Source organism: Emydura macquarii, unplaced genomic scaffold, assembly GCF_026122565.2.
Source record: "Emydura macquarii macquarii isolate MOO-44397 ecotype Brisbane River unplaced genomic scaffold, CSIRO-AGI_Emac_v2 contig_1568, whole genome shotgun sequence".
Lineage (NCBI taxonomy): Eukaryota > Metazoa > Chordata > Testudines > Chelidae > Emydura > Emydura macquarii.
The window spans coordinates 2,521,086-2,536,849 of NW_027131705.1; the positions used below are offsets into that span (position 1 = coordinate 2,521,086).

The 15,764-nt window shown below is 43.0% G+C and overlaps 2 protein-coding genes across 2 annotated transcripts; one reads left to right on the top strand and one right to left on the bottom strand.

The window, feature by feature from the left end:
• The first annotated feature begins 2,102 nt into the window (after positions 1–2,102).
• LOC137157801 (uncharacterized protein F54H12.2-like) lies at positions 2,103–3,410 on the top strand. Its single transcript, XM_067555210.1, has one exon. It carries the CDS (start codon positions 2,103–2,105, stop codon positions 3,408–3,410), a length of 1,308 nt encoding a protein of 435 aa, XP_067411311.1.
• Positions 3,411–4,075: 665 nt separating this feature from the next.
• LOC137157799 (uncharacterized) lies at positions 4,076–7,220 on the bottom strand. The gene is made up of 4 exons (XM_067555209.1): positions 7,156–7,220; positions 7,013–7,057; positions 6,029–6,121; positions 4,076–5,913 (listed from the first exon to the last, which is right to left on the bottom strand). Exons 1-4 carry the CDS (start codon positions 7,193–7,195, stop codon positions 4,280–4,282), a joined length of 1,812 nt encoding a protein of 603 aa, XP_067411310.1. The 5' UTR covers positions 7,196–7,220; the 3' UTR covers positions 4,076–4,279.
• Between the last annotated feature and the right edge of the window lie 8,544 nt (positions 7,221–15,764).

Below are 15,764 nucleotides of genomic sequence, written 5' to 3' on the forward strand. Positions count from 1 at the left end.
TGGTGGATATGCAAAGGTTTGCCAAACACAACAGCGGTTTTAAGTACATCTTAACAGTGATAGACATTTTATCCAAATACGCATGGGCCTTAGGCCTCAAAAAGAAGACTGGTGGCGAAGTGACCGAGGCCTTTAAAGCTATTTTTAGCCAAGGGCGTGTGCCTCAGAAATTACAAACCGATCAGGGAAAAGAATTTTTAAACAAACCTTTAAGCGGTTTGTTAAAGCGGCATGGCGTTTGCCATTTTGTTACTAATAACGAAGTCAAAGCTGGTGTTGTGGAGAGATTTAACAGAACTTTAAAATCTAGGATGTGGAGATATTTTACCTCCCGCAACACCTTTCGCTACATCGAAGCGTTACCCGAGTTTATAAAGAGTTACAACCGGAGCTTTCACAGAACCATACGTGCCAGACCCATCGACGTGAACCCCTCTAATTCTCTGAAAGTGTGGAAAACGGTATACGGAGACGGTTTAGAAGTAAAACCGGTTGTTGCCCTTTTTAGAAAGGGTGATCACGTGAGACTATCTAAAACCAAAGGTGCTTTTGAAAAAGGTTATGAACAAACGTTTACCGATGAGATATTCATAGTGACTGAAACCTTAACGAGGGGACAGAGGCCTGTATATCGATTAAAAGATTACGCGGGCGAGGCAGTTGTTGGATCTTTTTACCCCGAAGAATTACAAAAAGTGAACCCCAAACGGGACAGGGTTTACAGGATTGAAAAAGTTCTAGCGGAGAAAGGAAAAGGGAGAAAAAAGCAGCTGTTGGTGAAACGGTTGGGGTGGCCCGCGAAGTTTAACAGCTGGGTGGAAGCTTCTCAACTCTGCGACGTTTAGACGCCTGTAAAAGAGTGGGAGGGGGGGAAAGAAAATGAGCGACGGAGGCTTTTACATTACTTTACCTAGCAACGCCAGCTCTGGGGTTTTTCCCCAAAACACCAACTTGAACTTTACTGTACAACTAATTAAATCCTTGGATCTCCCGGGGGCCTCGGAGGTCGGGTTAGTGGAAATACAGTACCCACACAGCTGGAACATCATCAACGATGCCACGCCTTTCGAAATCACCTATGGAGATAAAAAATGGAATTTCGTCCTACGACGAGGTTATTACTTATCCCTGCTCGAATTACTGGAACATATGAACAGCACTGTGGCTAGTCAACCAGGGGCACCCGAGATGGTGCTGAACTATGACCCCGTGCGTAGAAAAGTTAGACTTAAGGCCGCTGATGAAGCTTATATGTTTTCCACGGTCGGAGAGTTGGCTAATATTCTTGGTTTGTACCCCAAGAGCCGTGTTAATAAAATCCTTTTCTCGGCAGACATCATAGGGGGTTTTAACTCTTTATATTTGTACACGGACATCGTGGAACATCAGTTTGTGGGGGACTTTTCCGTTCCACTGTTACGCTGCGTGCCCGTCCGAGGAACAAACAACGAGTTTGTCACCATCACCTACGATAAACCACACTACGTTCCTGTCAGTAAACACCACATCGACACCATCACCGTTGAAATAAAGACAGACCAGAACAAATATGTCTCATTTCGCTCTGGTAAGGTGATCGTCAAACTGCACCTGCGACCCCGGAGAGAGCGAGGCTTCTAAAAAACAAAACAAAACATTGTGGTAATCCTAAAAAATTATGGCGACCCGGTCGTCTACAGCAACTATTACAAAGCCCAGGCTGGATGTGCCCTTCCCAGTTATCACGGGTCCCCCGTGATGTACGGGGCAGGAGTGGGTGAAATATTCCATAGCCTCTTCAGAAAAGCCGTACCGCTTTTGAAGAGGGGGCTAGAGATCATTCAACCCCACGTCAAAACCGCCGCTCAAAACATAGCTAGAGACATGGTAGGCAACGTCACCCGGGCTGTTCTGGAGAAGGAGGGGAACCCTCCCGAGCAGGAGGGGTCGGGATTGTTGTACATTAAAAGGAGAAAGAGGAGCACTTCACACCAACGACACACGGGACCACCGAAGCCCTTTAAAAGAAAGGCCGTGACGCACAGGGGCCATCATAAGCGAAAGACCAAGGGTAAGCGTAGGAGACGCCCAGCACCTGGTAAAAAAGACATATTTTAATCACCATGGCTTTCGTTCACTGTGGGTCTGATGAATGTGCCAAATCCGAACAAGACTTGTTCCAAATAGCCCCCACCCAGACCAGCATCGAGAAAAGCATCTACATCGAGGTGCCACCGCTATCGGCCATTACGGAGGCATCCCCCCTCGACTTCTTTATAGCTGGGAACGGCATAGATTATATGGATTTAAACAACACGCTTCTGTACCTCTGTTGCAAGATCGTAAAAGGAGATGGAACAGCCCTCGCCCGGGACGCCGCGGTGGGGCTGGTGAATTATCCTGTGGCGTCTATTTTCAGCCAGCTGAATGTCACGCTGGGAGACCGCCTCATAAGTCAAAGCAACAACTGTTACCCTTACAGGGCCTTTATAGAAGCCGTGCTAAATTACAGCGACGACACTCTCGCCACGCAATTTTCCGCCGGCCTGTTTTTCAAAGATACCCCCGGACAACACGAAGACGTGGCACGGGACGGCGAGAATCTAGGGTTTGTCAAGAGGTCAAATTTGACAGCCCAGAGCAGGACGATAGAGCTGTTGGGCCATCTGCACAGCGACCTGTTTTTTCAAGAAAAACTTTTGTTGAACGGCGTGGACGTGAAAATTAAACTGACACGCTGTAAAGATGCCTTTTGCTTGATGGGGGATGCGGCTGAAGGCTATAAGCTGCGCATCATCTCAGCGTCCCTTTTTGTGAAGAAAGTACGGGTGGCCCCAGGCGTCCGTTTGGGGCACGCTGAGGCCCTGCTTACCGCTAATGCTAAATACCCTGTGGACCGTGTGGGAATGAAAGTGTTTAGCATCCCCGCAGGCAGCAGGGTCAGTAACCAGGAGAACCTGTTTTTGGGACAGCTGCCCAAAACGCTTATTCTGGGGTTTGTGGATAACGATGCCTTCAGTGGTAATTATGCTAAAAACCCCTTTCACTTTAAACATTATGATATTAATCTCGTGGCGTTGTATGTGGATGGTGAACAGATACCCACTAAGCCCTTGCAACCGGACTTTGAGGCCGGGCGCTGCGTGAGGGAGTACATGAATCTGGTACAGACGGCCGGTAAACACATGAAAGATCGCGCGCTGCTCATTGACCGTGTGGAATTTGCACAGGGTTACACGCTGTTTGCCTTTGACCTGTCTCCCGACCAGGAGTGCGCCGACCACTATTCCCTGATTAAAACCGGGAACCTGAGAGCAGAAATACGTTTTGCGAAGGCTTTGACGGCCACCATCAATATGATCGTGTATGGGGTTTTTGACAACGTCATAGAGATAAATCAGAGAAGAAATGTTCTGTTTGACTACATGTGAACATGGACACCGTGCAGCTCTTGTGTGTCTTATCAGCGGACCCTGACACGAAAGAGGGTTTCTTAGATGTGTTCCCTAGCGATTGGCTCCCCGGCGGCAGGCTGTCTCGGAGACCCCTGGGTTTGGTGGTCAACACGCATCCGCACAACCAACCGGGTGAACACTGGCTCGCCTTGTACCTGGCGGAGGGCGACCGCGGAGAGTTTTTTGGCTCATACGGACACCCCCCGGACAGCGTGTTGTTTCCTAGAAGCATCATGAAATTTTTAAACAAAAATGCCGCCGACATCGCATTTCACACTAGACAATTACAAGACCCCCGCTCCGTCGCCTGTGGCTACCACTGCGTGGTTTTTTTACACCACCGTAGCAAGGGTTTACCTTTTGACCAGATTTTAAAATTATATTCTAACGACGTAGTGCAAAACGACCGGATAGTGGTGAATTTTGTAAGAAGTATAAAAAGTAAATTCTTGGGCAAGCCCGGGCATGCCCAAAACATGTTTCAACATGCCCAGACATGTGTATCTTGTAATGACTTTTATAGTCATGTTTCTTAATAAAGCGCCCCTAGCGAGGGGTTTTTAAAAAAACAAAATGATGTTTGGTTTTTTTTTTAAAAAGCACACACAGATATTAAATCGTAAAAAACACATGCCTTTTTATTTAAAGCAAAAATACACCATTTAGAGCATGAAAAAAACATTACACACTGAGCCATTCAGAGCTTTTAGCCAGTTTTCGTTTTTTAGGAGGCAAAAAAGGATTCTGATTAACCACGGCTGCAGTTTTCAGGCTTTCCAAAAGACCCCTGTTGGTCACGTTGCCCATGATGGTAGATGACACATTTAGCTCCGCCATGACCCTCATCAACATGTCCCACCCTTTTTTTGCTCCGACCAACCCAGTTTTTCATGCAACTTTCTCGCGCCGTCTAACAATTCTGCATCTGTAGGTTTTTGCGGGTCAGACATGACGGCCAAGAGCCCGCCCGCAAAACACAAATTGGTACCGGTGTAAGCCAAGTCCACTAAACACTGTCTCTTTTTATGGATGATTTGACTGTTGAGGATAGAATTTAAAACCCTATGGGCGCCCCCGCCCATGTTTTTCACAACCGTCACAACGAGGCGTAGAGTCCCGTCGATGTGAACCTCTCTGTTGCTCTGCAACAGTTTAGAGGCCTGATTTAAGAAATCCTCAGCAGACAGGACATCCCTATTTCTTCTGACCGAAAACAAAGGATTGTTTAAAGTACAACCGTCTAAACGTAACTGAACATAATCGTCCGGGCCTATCCTGACGTTAATATCATCGAGAACCATCTGTATCCCCCTGTGCACGGCTTCAATGACCTGCTCAGCTGAATTGATTCGCTCAAGATTGACAAAACGAAATTCCTCATTATACACCGTACCCCTAAATCTAGGTGATTCCCTTTGCCAGCTTCTCACCCGCTCCATATACACATCGGGGTTTGGGTCATTTGGTGGTTCCTCTACGGGGTCATCTTCTACGTCAGGCTCCAAGAGAGCAGCTGGGGACCCCCCTAGAGAGCCGGTTTCCACCTCCCCGTTCTCAGGCTCCAAGGGAGCAGCTGGGGTCCCACCTAGAGACCCGGTTTCCACCTCCCCGTTCTCAGATGCTCCAGTTTGAAAATCTTCGCTAGGGGGCATTTCTTTTTTTTTTTTACTTCTCATCACCTTTATAGCCTTTTTTAAAATTTTTGCAATAACCCTGGCCCGTAACTTTTTGGCAGCCATCCGTCTACCCCTCAAATGGTGTCCCCCTTTTTGGTTACACTTTAACAGTCGAGTACCCCTTATCGTGACCAATTGTGCGGTTTCAGAACCACCCTCTGGAAAACTGAAATATTTTTCAGTGTATTTATTAAGAGCTTTTGCATCATTTACAGGGTTTCTGGAAAATACTGCGCTCATCAGCTCTCTGAACGAAGTGTGATATTCGCCCATATCCTCTCTCATTGAAGTCAATTGCGCTCTGAATGAAGCGTCACGGGCGTTCAAGTGCGCTCTGAATGAAGCGTCACGGGCGTCCAAGTGCGCTCTGAATGAAGCGTTACGGGCGTCCAAGTGCGCTCTGAATGAAGCGTCATATTTTCCCCATAGTTCTTTAGAATAACTAAGAACTGCATCAGACATATCGAGGCGGGGGCCTGGTTTGCAATATTTCTCCAATACCTCAGCCTCATAGGAGCTTTCAGCCCTTGGTTTTTGATTCACAACCCCTAGAGCGAGTGCTCCGGGTTTGTGAATGCGTGTGTTTTCGCTCACAGCTGTCTCAGGGCTTGGTGTGGTGTTGTCCGCTGAGAAACTGGAGGTGTGGTGGTGTTTTTTACCAGAGTCCTTGGGCTTGACATATCTGAGCTCGGGACTTTCCTGTTGCTTCATCTGGGCGCGTTTGCTGTTTTGAGCCGGCCTTGGAGAAGATTTCTGGTTCTTTGGAACTTCAGCTACAACAACGTCAGGAAAGCGGGCCTTGCCTAATTAGGAAAACAAAATGTTCCAATTTAGCATCAAATATAACATTTTATTAGAAAATGTAACTGTACCACACCGGCTACATAAAATTTAAAATATATATATATATATATTTACTGGACTTCATCTCTCTGTCAGGCTCTGACAGTGGTGAATCTTCCTCTTTTCTTTTTCTTTTAAGGTCTAAAGTTTTTTCAGGTTTTGACCGTACTATAAAGAAAAAAAGAAAAAATTATTATAAAATAGTTTAACCTTTCATACTATTACCCTCCAAAATACTTTATCTCTAACCCCACAACAACTTAAAATACCTTAAAAAATCCACAAGTATCTCTACCCCCACCCTGTGGTAAGACTAATTCCTGCAAGCAGCTTTAACCCCCTCCCTCCCCCCAAATACTTTTTTTCAAGAACAAGCCCTTGCACAAAATAAACCAACTTTTTTAAAACACATTCCCCCCCTTAAGGTAGCTCAGTGGTAAAACACATGCTTTGCATGCATGAGATCCTGCGTTCAATCTCCAATTTGTCCTGCTCTGAGCAGGGGGGCTACATAATCTCCTGGGGTCCCTTCCAATTCCACGTGTTCACACTAAAAATCTTCCCAAATACTTTTCAAAAAACACACTGCTTAACATAGCTCACAAAATACACCAACTTTGTAAAACACATTCCCCCTTAAGGTAGCTCAGTGGTAAAACACATGCTTTGCATGCATGAGATCCTGCCTTTAATCTCCAGTTTGTCCTGCTCTGAGCAGAGGAGGGGGGGGGGGTTACATAAACTCCTGGGGTCCCTTCCAATTCCACGTGTTCACACTAAAAACCTTCCCAAATACTTTTCAAAAAACACACTGCTTAACTTGGCTCACAAAATAAACCAGCTTTTTAAAACACATTGCCATGTGATCAGACTAAACAACCTCTAGTCAAGAAACATAAATAAACAGCCTTTTTTTAAAAACATCTCAAACTTAATAAACCAACTTTTTTAAAAACACCACCACAATACCACGTGCTTAGAGTAAAAATCATCCAGTCAAGAACTAGCCCTCAAGAAACATAAAATCAACCAGCTTTTTAAAAATAAAGCACAATTTACCTTCTACCACAGGATGCAAGCAAGCTGGAACATTTGTATCTGCATCTTTTAAATGAAAGACAGGCATAATTTGAGTTAGTATGATACCCTGCAAACTATTAAACCCTCCCCACCAATTATATAGTTAAAATAGAGGGCTTTACCTCCCTCTGATGAAAGGCTGCTTGAAGGGGTGGATTCCATAATCAATAGATCACACTGCAATAAAGACACCTATCATTCTTAGTAAGACTAGCATGAACAACAAAAAAGCAACATTATATAATATATATATGTTAGAATAATCAAACATGTTACCTTTATTGCTTGCTCTTTCCACCTCCACGCCTGGGGGGTTTGCAAGGAAAAGAGGGTGGGGTTACTTTACACAACTTTTATCCATAGCAGTATGTAAATGTACACATTACCATTAGCCCCCCAGAGACCCTTATTTGGTTACAAAACATCTACAAAATGAATATTAATAAGTACAAATGCATACAATTATACCCTCCCACTGTTTATTTCTTAAAGGATTACCATTCACCTAAACATTTTCCACTGACATTGTTTTTAAAAACAAGACCTTCCGGTGGTGGGAAAATAGATAATAATCCCCCCCCCCCCCTCCCCTTCAGAAGTTATCTGGAAGGAAAAGATAACAAACTCGAAGGACGATTCACAATAGCCCTTTCTGTTATTTAGGCCTGGCTACTTGTCCAGCAGTTTCAATAGTGGGAACTTGCACAGGAATGTCATAACCTATGCCCTTCAGAGGTTATCTGGAGAAATTCACAAAAACAAAGCTTCCTGTTATTTAGGCAGGGCTACTTGTCCAGCCGTTTACATAGTGTCTGTTAGAAAAATTATTTTAAAAATCTAAGGTTGGGTTTTTTTTAATCATTCTGAGTCTTTCAAAGTCCAGTTAGCAAGGTGATTTAGTCACTATATCCCTTTTTTGTAACATGCATTGCTGGGGTAATTTTTAATTTTCTTGTAGGGGCCTTCTTATAGTATTAAACAATAATGGCCATACATAAAAGCCCTCCCCCTTAATGTGACTGTCTAACTGCAGGACCCTGCAAATAGCAACGAATGCCATAACCTATCCCCTCAGAGGTTATCTGGAGAAATTCACAGAAACAAAGCTTCCTGTTATTTAGGCCTGGCTACTTGTCCACCCATTTACATAGTGTCTGTTAGGAAAAATATTTTAAAAATCTAAGGTTGGGGCTTTTATATCATTCTGAGTCTTTCAAAGTCCAGTTAGCAAGGTGATTTAGTCACTATATCCCTTTTTTGTAACATGCCCTGCTGGGGTAATTTTTAATTTTCTTGTAGGGGCCTTCTTATAGTATTAAACAATAATGGCCATACATAAAAGCCCTCCCCCCTCCCCTTAATGTGACTGTCTAACTGCAGGACCCTGCAAATAGCAATGAATGGCTTGGGGTGTTTTTTAAATTAAAATGGTTGTACAACAGTCATAGCTTTTAAAATGTTATTACAACAATTGTTTTTCAAAATATAAAAGGTATGTGATTTCTTATTTTGGTTGTTGTTAATATACTATTTTTTAAATCTGTCATGACCCACCAATTCCTGAGGCTTTTATTTTAAAATGCTCACTATCATATGGGGTGGGATGGTAAATCAAACCCGTGCCTCAAACATTCCTGATTTCTTTGGTTTTTTTCCCCTCCCCACAGGCTTCTACTACAAACATTACAGCTTTTCGCTGTCAATAGACAAAGACACAATAGCTGGTTCTCACAAAAACCTTTTTTTATTAATTTTTAAAAACATGCTGCCACTTTGAAACATTTATTATGTACATATAAGGCCCACAAAGGTCATCTTACAGAAACACAGATAGTCACAAACCCCTTTTCAATACTTTTATTTACAGCTAGCAAGCCTGCTATTGTGTATAGAGCCCGTCACCATTCTCTAACTTAATCCTTTTGGATTTATTACAAAAAACCTGCCTCCTAAGTAAGACTCTGTAACTTTTTGTGCGGACCAAACGGTTCATATAACGCTCTAAACAGGCATCCTCCGGTTTGGTCATTTCTTTAAGAACACCGCATGGGTCTTGAGCAAATTGTACAGCCTTTACCAACTGCACCGCCTTATTTAAATGTTATGCAGTTAAGCACAGACACTCTAGAATATAACTTATGCCTATAATAGAATTCAACAGACTTTCAAAACATAGTTCAGCACACAAGTCCCGAAGCTTGCAGTTTATATCCTCTGAAGCCCAAGTCACGCAGTCGTGGTCCCTTTGGCCTGGAGCGTCTATGACGCAACCCTCACAATCTTCAGAAAGTTTTTCACTAAGACAGTAATTCAGGGTAACAGAAACAGCAACACGTACAATAGCCCGCGTGACTTTTTTACGCTGACGCTGTGGCACAGGCTCAGCCAGTTCCATGCCGAGACTCCTCTTAAACGCCGTATACCCATCATCCCCTGCAACGGTTTCTTTCGGTGTTGAGCAGAAACAGGCTGCTTCATCTGTGCTGTCTGATGCAATGTTGTTTGTGCTCACCTGTCGAGAGATTTTTCAGAAAAAAGACATAGCTGTAAGTCTCTACGGCTTGGCTTTGGCTTTTTAGATTTACAGTACCCGGCTCGGTTACTAACCCCCACCAACCCTGCTCGGTCCTTTACCTCCGGCTCGTTTCTTCCTTCGGCCTCCCCTGCCGGCGGCTCCCGCAATCGGCCTTCCTCCAGGGGCACGGACAGCGTGAGGCCGTCAGGCTCGTCGGGCGTCTCCGGCGTGTCGAACAAAGACTGGGCCACAGGGCTCTCCTCCTCGGAACTGTCGCTAAGGTGGCGGTTTCTAAGCCTGGGGGCCAAGAACTGAGGAGCCAAAACAATTTTCGGAGGCCTCACGGGCGTGGTGAAGGCGTCCATGTTCCCCTCTCGGCGTTTTTTTCCACGAGCTGTGAACCACGCTGTCTCGAAAACGAGACGCTTTAAAGGCCCCAAAACTTCCGGGGGCTGCGCCGCCGTCGTCCGAACATCCCCATTGGTGCACCTTTCCCTTCTGGGACGGCCTAAGCCCGCTCCCCTTGGGGATGGGGACGCCACGCTCCTCCCCCAGCCCTTTCTGGGCCAATCCCTGCTCTTGGCACAAATTCAAACACCCCAACCCCCGCTCTTGGCGTGTAATGCACAATGCCCGCTTCCGGTCAGGTCCCCCTCTGGGACCAATCCCACTCTCGGAGGATAACCCTCTCCCATTGGTCCATCTTGACCAGGATGTCATAACCCAAGGAGGGTCTGGATGTCAGGTGACCAGGTGGGGTGGGGCCTCAGGGGTTGGGGTGGGGAAAAGGGGGCGTGGCCTAAAGGTCAAGGGGCGTGGCCTAAAGGTCAAGGGGGCGTGGTCTCGGTGGGCGGGGCCGGAAGTCAGGAGCCCGATTGAGGCGGAAATTCCGGTAACAGAGGCGGGTAAGGCGGACCTTCCACTCACGTGGCCCCTTGACTAACAGTGTACCCTTTGTGCTAATGACATTGAAGAATGACAGCAGCACTAGGTCAAATGACCCAGCGTGGAATAAACTACTTTCTGTACATTACTGAAGTGCCTTGCTTTTTTATCTCATTTTGCCAATTTAGGATACTGACTTTGAACTGCCACAAAGCAGTCCCATGAATAGGAAGTGGATCGTTATACTGCAGCTAGCCAAGGGATAACAAGAACATGTCTGCCAAAAGAAACACTGCAAGTTCGAGTGGTCAACCCACTCTTGAGGAAAATACTGCTTAATCAAGGAATTTCTAGATGAGAACCCTGATTTATGAGTCCATTCTGAATGGAGCACACTTAGGCACATGCTTAACTTTAAGCAGGCATTTCATATAGCTGGTAAAATATTTTTTCCATCCAAACTGGTTTTGGATGAAAAATTTAGGTTTTAGAATAAAACATATTTTCCCCCACAAAAACTGTCTGCTCTCTGTAGAGGGAAAAAAAATCACTTTCCAACAAGTAAACATTGGAAAACTGAAAATGTCAGCCAAAAGTCAATTTGGAAATTTGCTGTGGTTCATGGGAGTTGTAGTTCAGGTGCTTCACGGCTCCATATTGAAAGACAGAGTTAGGAAACTAATTTTTGACTCCCAATTTTTTTTAAAAAACTAGCTGTAAATCTGTTGGTTTACTCCAGCATAAATCGGTGGTCGTGAATCTGGATCTACAAATACAGAAGATCTCAGCTAATAAGAACATTAAATGATTCAGAAACTCTCAAAAAGTACACACTTTGAGTGGGGTTCAGATAAATACTCCAAAGTTTGGATTCTTCCTAGATGTTGTGTAATGGCTCCCCTATCTTTGAATTTATTCAAATATTAACTATCAGTAATGGTCCTAAATTCTTTGGTTTGTAAAATTGGCCTGGAAATGTTGTGAAATGCAAAATTCTTGAAACCTCCTGCTTCCATTAGTGCTGGAAATACTGCATCATATTCTTTCTCATGATATTTCAACACATCTGTTTTAGTCAAAAGGATAAGGAAGAATAGTCCATTGGTTAGGGCACTCTCCTGGGACTTAGTTTCCTATTAATTTCCTATTCCTGACACAAACTACCCGTATGACTTTGGGTAGGTCACATAGCCCTTCTCTGTGCCTCATTTCCCCATCTGTAAATTGGGCCAATATCACTGCCTTTCCTCACAGGGATGTAGTGAGGATAAATACATTAAAGGCTGTGAGTATGCAGACACTACCATGAATGGGGGCCAGAGTAGTACGAAAGATAGAAACCCAAAGACGCAGAAGGTTATGAAAAACAAAGAAGGAAAGATGAACACATCTACTTTTTGCTTAAAGATTTGGTTCAGTTTGGGGTGAAGGAAACTTCTTGTTTTATATGAATCAAAGCAACCAATTTGCTCATCCCTGTTCAGGAGAAATAGTAGAGCTGGTCAAAATGTTTTCATCAAATCAGTTTTCCATCAGAAAATGACATTTTAACAAAACCAAAATTCTTTGCAAAATAAGCTCTTAAAATGACATTTTGTTTAGAAGAAAAAATGAAGAAACTATTTCAGACACATTGAAGTGACTGGCCCACTTTGAAATTTTCAGAATAAAAAGTTTTGATTTTTCATTTCAGAATGAAACATTTTGTTTTGTAATGTACTGTATTTTATAAGTATTAAAAAAAAATCTAAACATTTTTTCAGAATTCCATTTTGTGATTTTTTTTTTAATTTGGCTTTTCATCTCAATTTAGGATGTTTTTTTTCTTCCAAAAGCTCCAAAATAATTTCTATCCCAGAAAATCCAATTTGCTCTAACAGTCAGAAGAATTTAGCAGCAAATCCAGTGGACTAGAAGTCAGGAGATGTAGGATAAAATTATGGACCTATTAAAGCTAGTTGCTCTCCCTTTGGCTTCAGTGGGACCAAGATTTCACCCCTGGTTTCTATTCCCATCTCTACCACAGACCTACTGTAGGACTTGGGAAAGTCACTTCACTGCTCTGTGCCTCTGTTTCCCCTCTCATCTTTTGTCTGTCTTGTCTATTTAGACTGCAAGCTTATTGGGGCATGGACTGTGTATTACTCTGTGCTAGTACAGCACCTAGCACAATGAGGTCCACCATCTCAGTTGAGGCTCATTGGTCACTGCCATAATATAAATCATCATATTGCCATACAAGATGTTACTAATTTGTTTTTATGCTGATGCAGCTTTTTAAATTATTATTTTTTAGAAATCAAGCACTAAGAAGGAAATAATCATCCTACACAGTTCCATAATCTGCCATGGCTTCTGCTGGAATCAAATTAACTGGAAAGGAAGGAGGACATGGAACATGTTGTACTGATCTAATGTAAGATTTTACTGTGGTGGTAATTCTTCATCCAACTATTGTGAAAGACAAGATTTTTTTTAGTTAGTTTTCCCCCATGGGATCCTGTCAAATCAAAACTGGGTATTTGTTCTTTAGCACCAGACTGTGGATATTATGCATCAGAAAGAAGTGCCTGTAAAAGGATTATGGCGTTATAGAAAAATAATTGGCATGCTTCATCTCTTTGCATATCATAACTCATTAAAATCGGTCGAAGGAACATCTAGATTAATTAGAAGTCGGTGAAATTCTTATTTCTTTAGCACAACGTTCTCATCAAATCAAAAGATCTTTCCTGTTGAACTAGGCAGCACTAGATGTTTTTCTGCATTGACCTTTATCATTTTATAAATAGAAATATACTGGAAAATAAGTGAACTTTCCATTGGTAATTGACAACACCAGCTTTATCTCTCATGGATTCTAGGAAGTTTTTCCTCCCTTCTGAGTGATGTCTATTATCTGATCTTTTTAATTTGAACAAAATCTGATGACTTTTGACCTGATACAGCAGGAGCTGATTCACTGCAGTGCTGCTGCCTGCAGATTCTCATCGGTTGCTCGCCAGCACACTAGTTAGTGTCAAAGGTTTTCTACTTACAGTAATTGCTGGCAATGGGGTTCTGTTCACTATCAGTATGGTTTTGCAATAACCTAATACATCTCAGATTATCAGACTTTCCAGGAAGTGACAAATGAATTCTGACTTCCCGCTGCCTCCGTAGTTCTGAACTGATAGAAGAACGGCAATGTCTTTTCAAGAGTCGTTGAGTTAACAGAGAAGTTGTTTGAACTTCACCTACCTATCTCACTAATTCCCATCTGTTACCCTCTTTGCCCTCAATTGCAATTCTCCAGAACACATTAAACCAGGAACCTGTAACAAACAGCTTCTCAGCGTGTCTACAACCTATTTAAGTAATTGTAAACCTACCAGATGTTTTACAGGCTAAGGATCACAGCATCACGGCTTCACTGACCTCTGCGACTTAGCAGGGGGGCTCAAAGAAGGACAGAGGCTGCAGACAATTAAAATCCAAATATTTTTTTATCAGCCACTGAGCCCCAGCTAACTCTAGTTCTTAAATGAGCCTTCTGTCACTGTTAACTCAGTACAGGTCAAACTGCAACAGGTAAGGCCAAAAAGCCTTCAGAGCTGGCAAACTGTGGTCTGTTACCAATGGCTATTTCCTTCAAGATGACAAAATAGGAAGAGATACCCTTAAATCTTTCTGTGAACTCTGGACTTGGTGAGAAGTATGATTTTGACAAATCCTGAAAAATAGTCAGGTTATTAGATAGATATGTCCCTTCTCTACACACTTGGCTAGGGCTTGTCTCTTTCCAAGGTCCATGAGCGTGAGAGGTTCTTTCGGTCAGATCTCCTTGGTCATTCCACTAGACTTGCATGAATCTGCCTTGCATCCTACTTTCTGTCCTATGCAGTTTGTGATGCTTTGGCATCTTTTGTGAATCTTGTTTGATATGTCTACCTAGATATCCGTCCCCACACCCCTGTGAGGTAGGGAAGTGCTATTTTGTACATGGGGATCTGAGGTACTTAGACAGCTGGCCTAAAATGACACAGAAAGCCTGTGGCAGAGCTGGGAATACAACTGGACCACCCTTTATCACGTCACGTATGAACTCTGGGACTCCAATACAATTACCATAGGTAATCAGACCTTATAGTTCAGAGCATTTCTCTTTCATTGCATAGACTTTGCAGGTTAGATGTGGTTCCCCTGTAAAAACCATTCATGAGGCTAAATATTGTTTAGGGCAGAGCATAGCCTGCATGGCTGTACATCACAGAAAGTAAGAAAAAACAAACATAAGAAAAACCAGCTTGTCTCTTAGGTCCCAAGGTTACTCACTGGGCAGATAGAAAAAAATGACCTGTTGCCTGAATATTCAACCCATTTGTTTTGGAGTCATTGTAAGACAATGAATAAGCAATCCATTTATGTCCTGTTTAGGTTCCACTTTTCAGAGCAGACCTGCGTGTTAACATTTCTTTTGGGGTGGAGGGAAGGTAGAACATAAACACTTTTTGTTCTTTTAAATTTTACACTTAAATCCCTTCTTGGAGTGATGGGATGTAAGAACTTAGAGATGTGGGGGTGAATGGTAAAGTATGTGCTGACTATTGATGGAAATGACTGGAACACACAGGACAGTAGTCCTGGCAGTGAAGTTAGCAACTGGACCACAGCCTAGAATATCTATGTTCATGCATCTTCTACTTTTATTCCATTTCTTTTAACACGACTCTGTCTGTATAGATCACGCTTCCTTTCCATCTTATTTTTTTCATATGATATATTTCAGAGCTGAACAAGGTGAACTGATCAGTTATTTCCTCCACCTAAACATTTAAAAACCCACTGAAAAGTTTCAATATCAGGTTAAAGGACCAATGATCCTGTCATTTACCCCAAACTTACTCCAGGGTTACTCCTTTGGGGCTTGATTAATCTTTCCCTTAATTTTTTTTTTACATCAATGACTTCAGTGGTGTTACTGCAGATTTACACTGGAGTATCTGAGATCAGAATTTGGATAATTACATGTATTCCTGATTTACACCAATGTAAGTGAATATCAGGATGCTAGAGTTGAAAATGAACCTGATTTCTATTATAGATGGGGCCAAGCTACAACATTTACGTATGGGTCCTCAAAGTTTGTTAGTGTCTAGACTTGAGGATTTGACTTGGGCCATTGTGAAGTTAGCAGGGCAGCTATGATTTCCGATTAGCCAAAGTCAAAACCATTCAGATTCAGGATTTTGGTTTTGTAAGGCTTGAGGTTGTTTCCAGCTAACAAGTTGTAGGTTGAAACTCATAGAAATGGTTAACAGAAATATCTGAGCCTCAAGGACAATGGCTAGT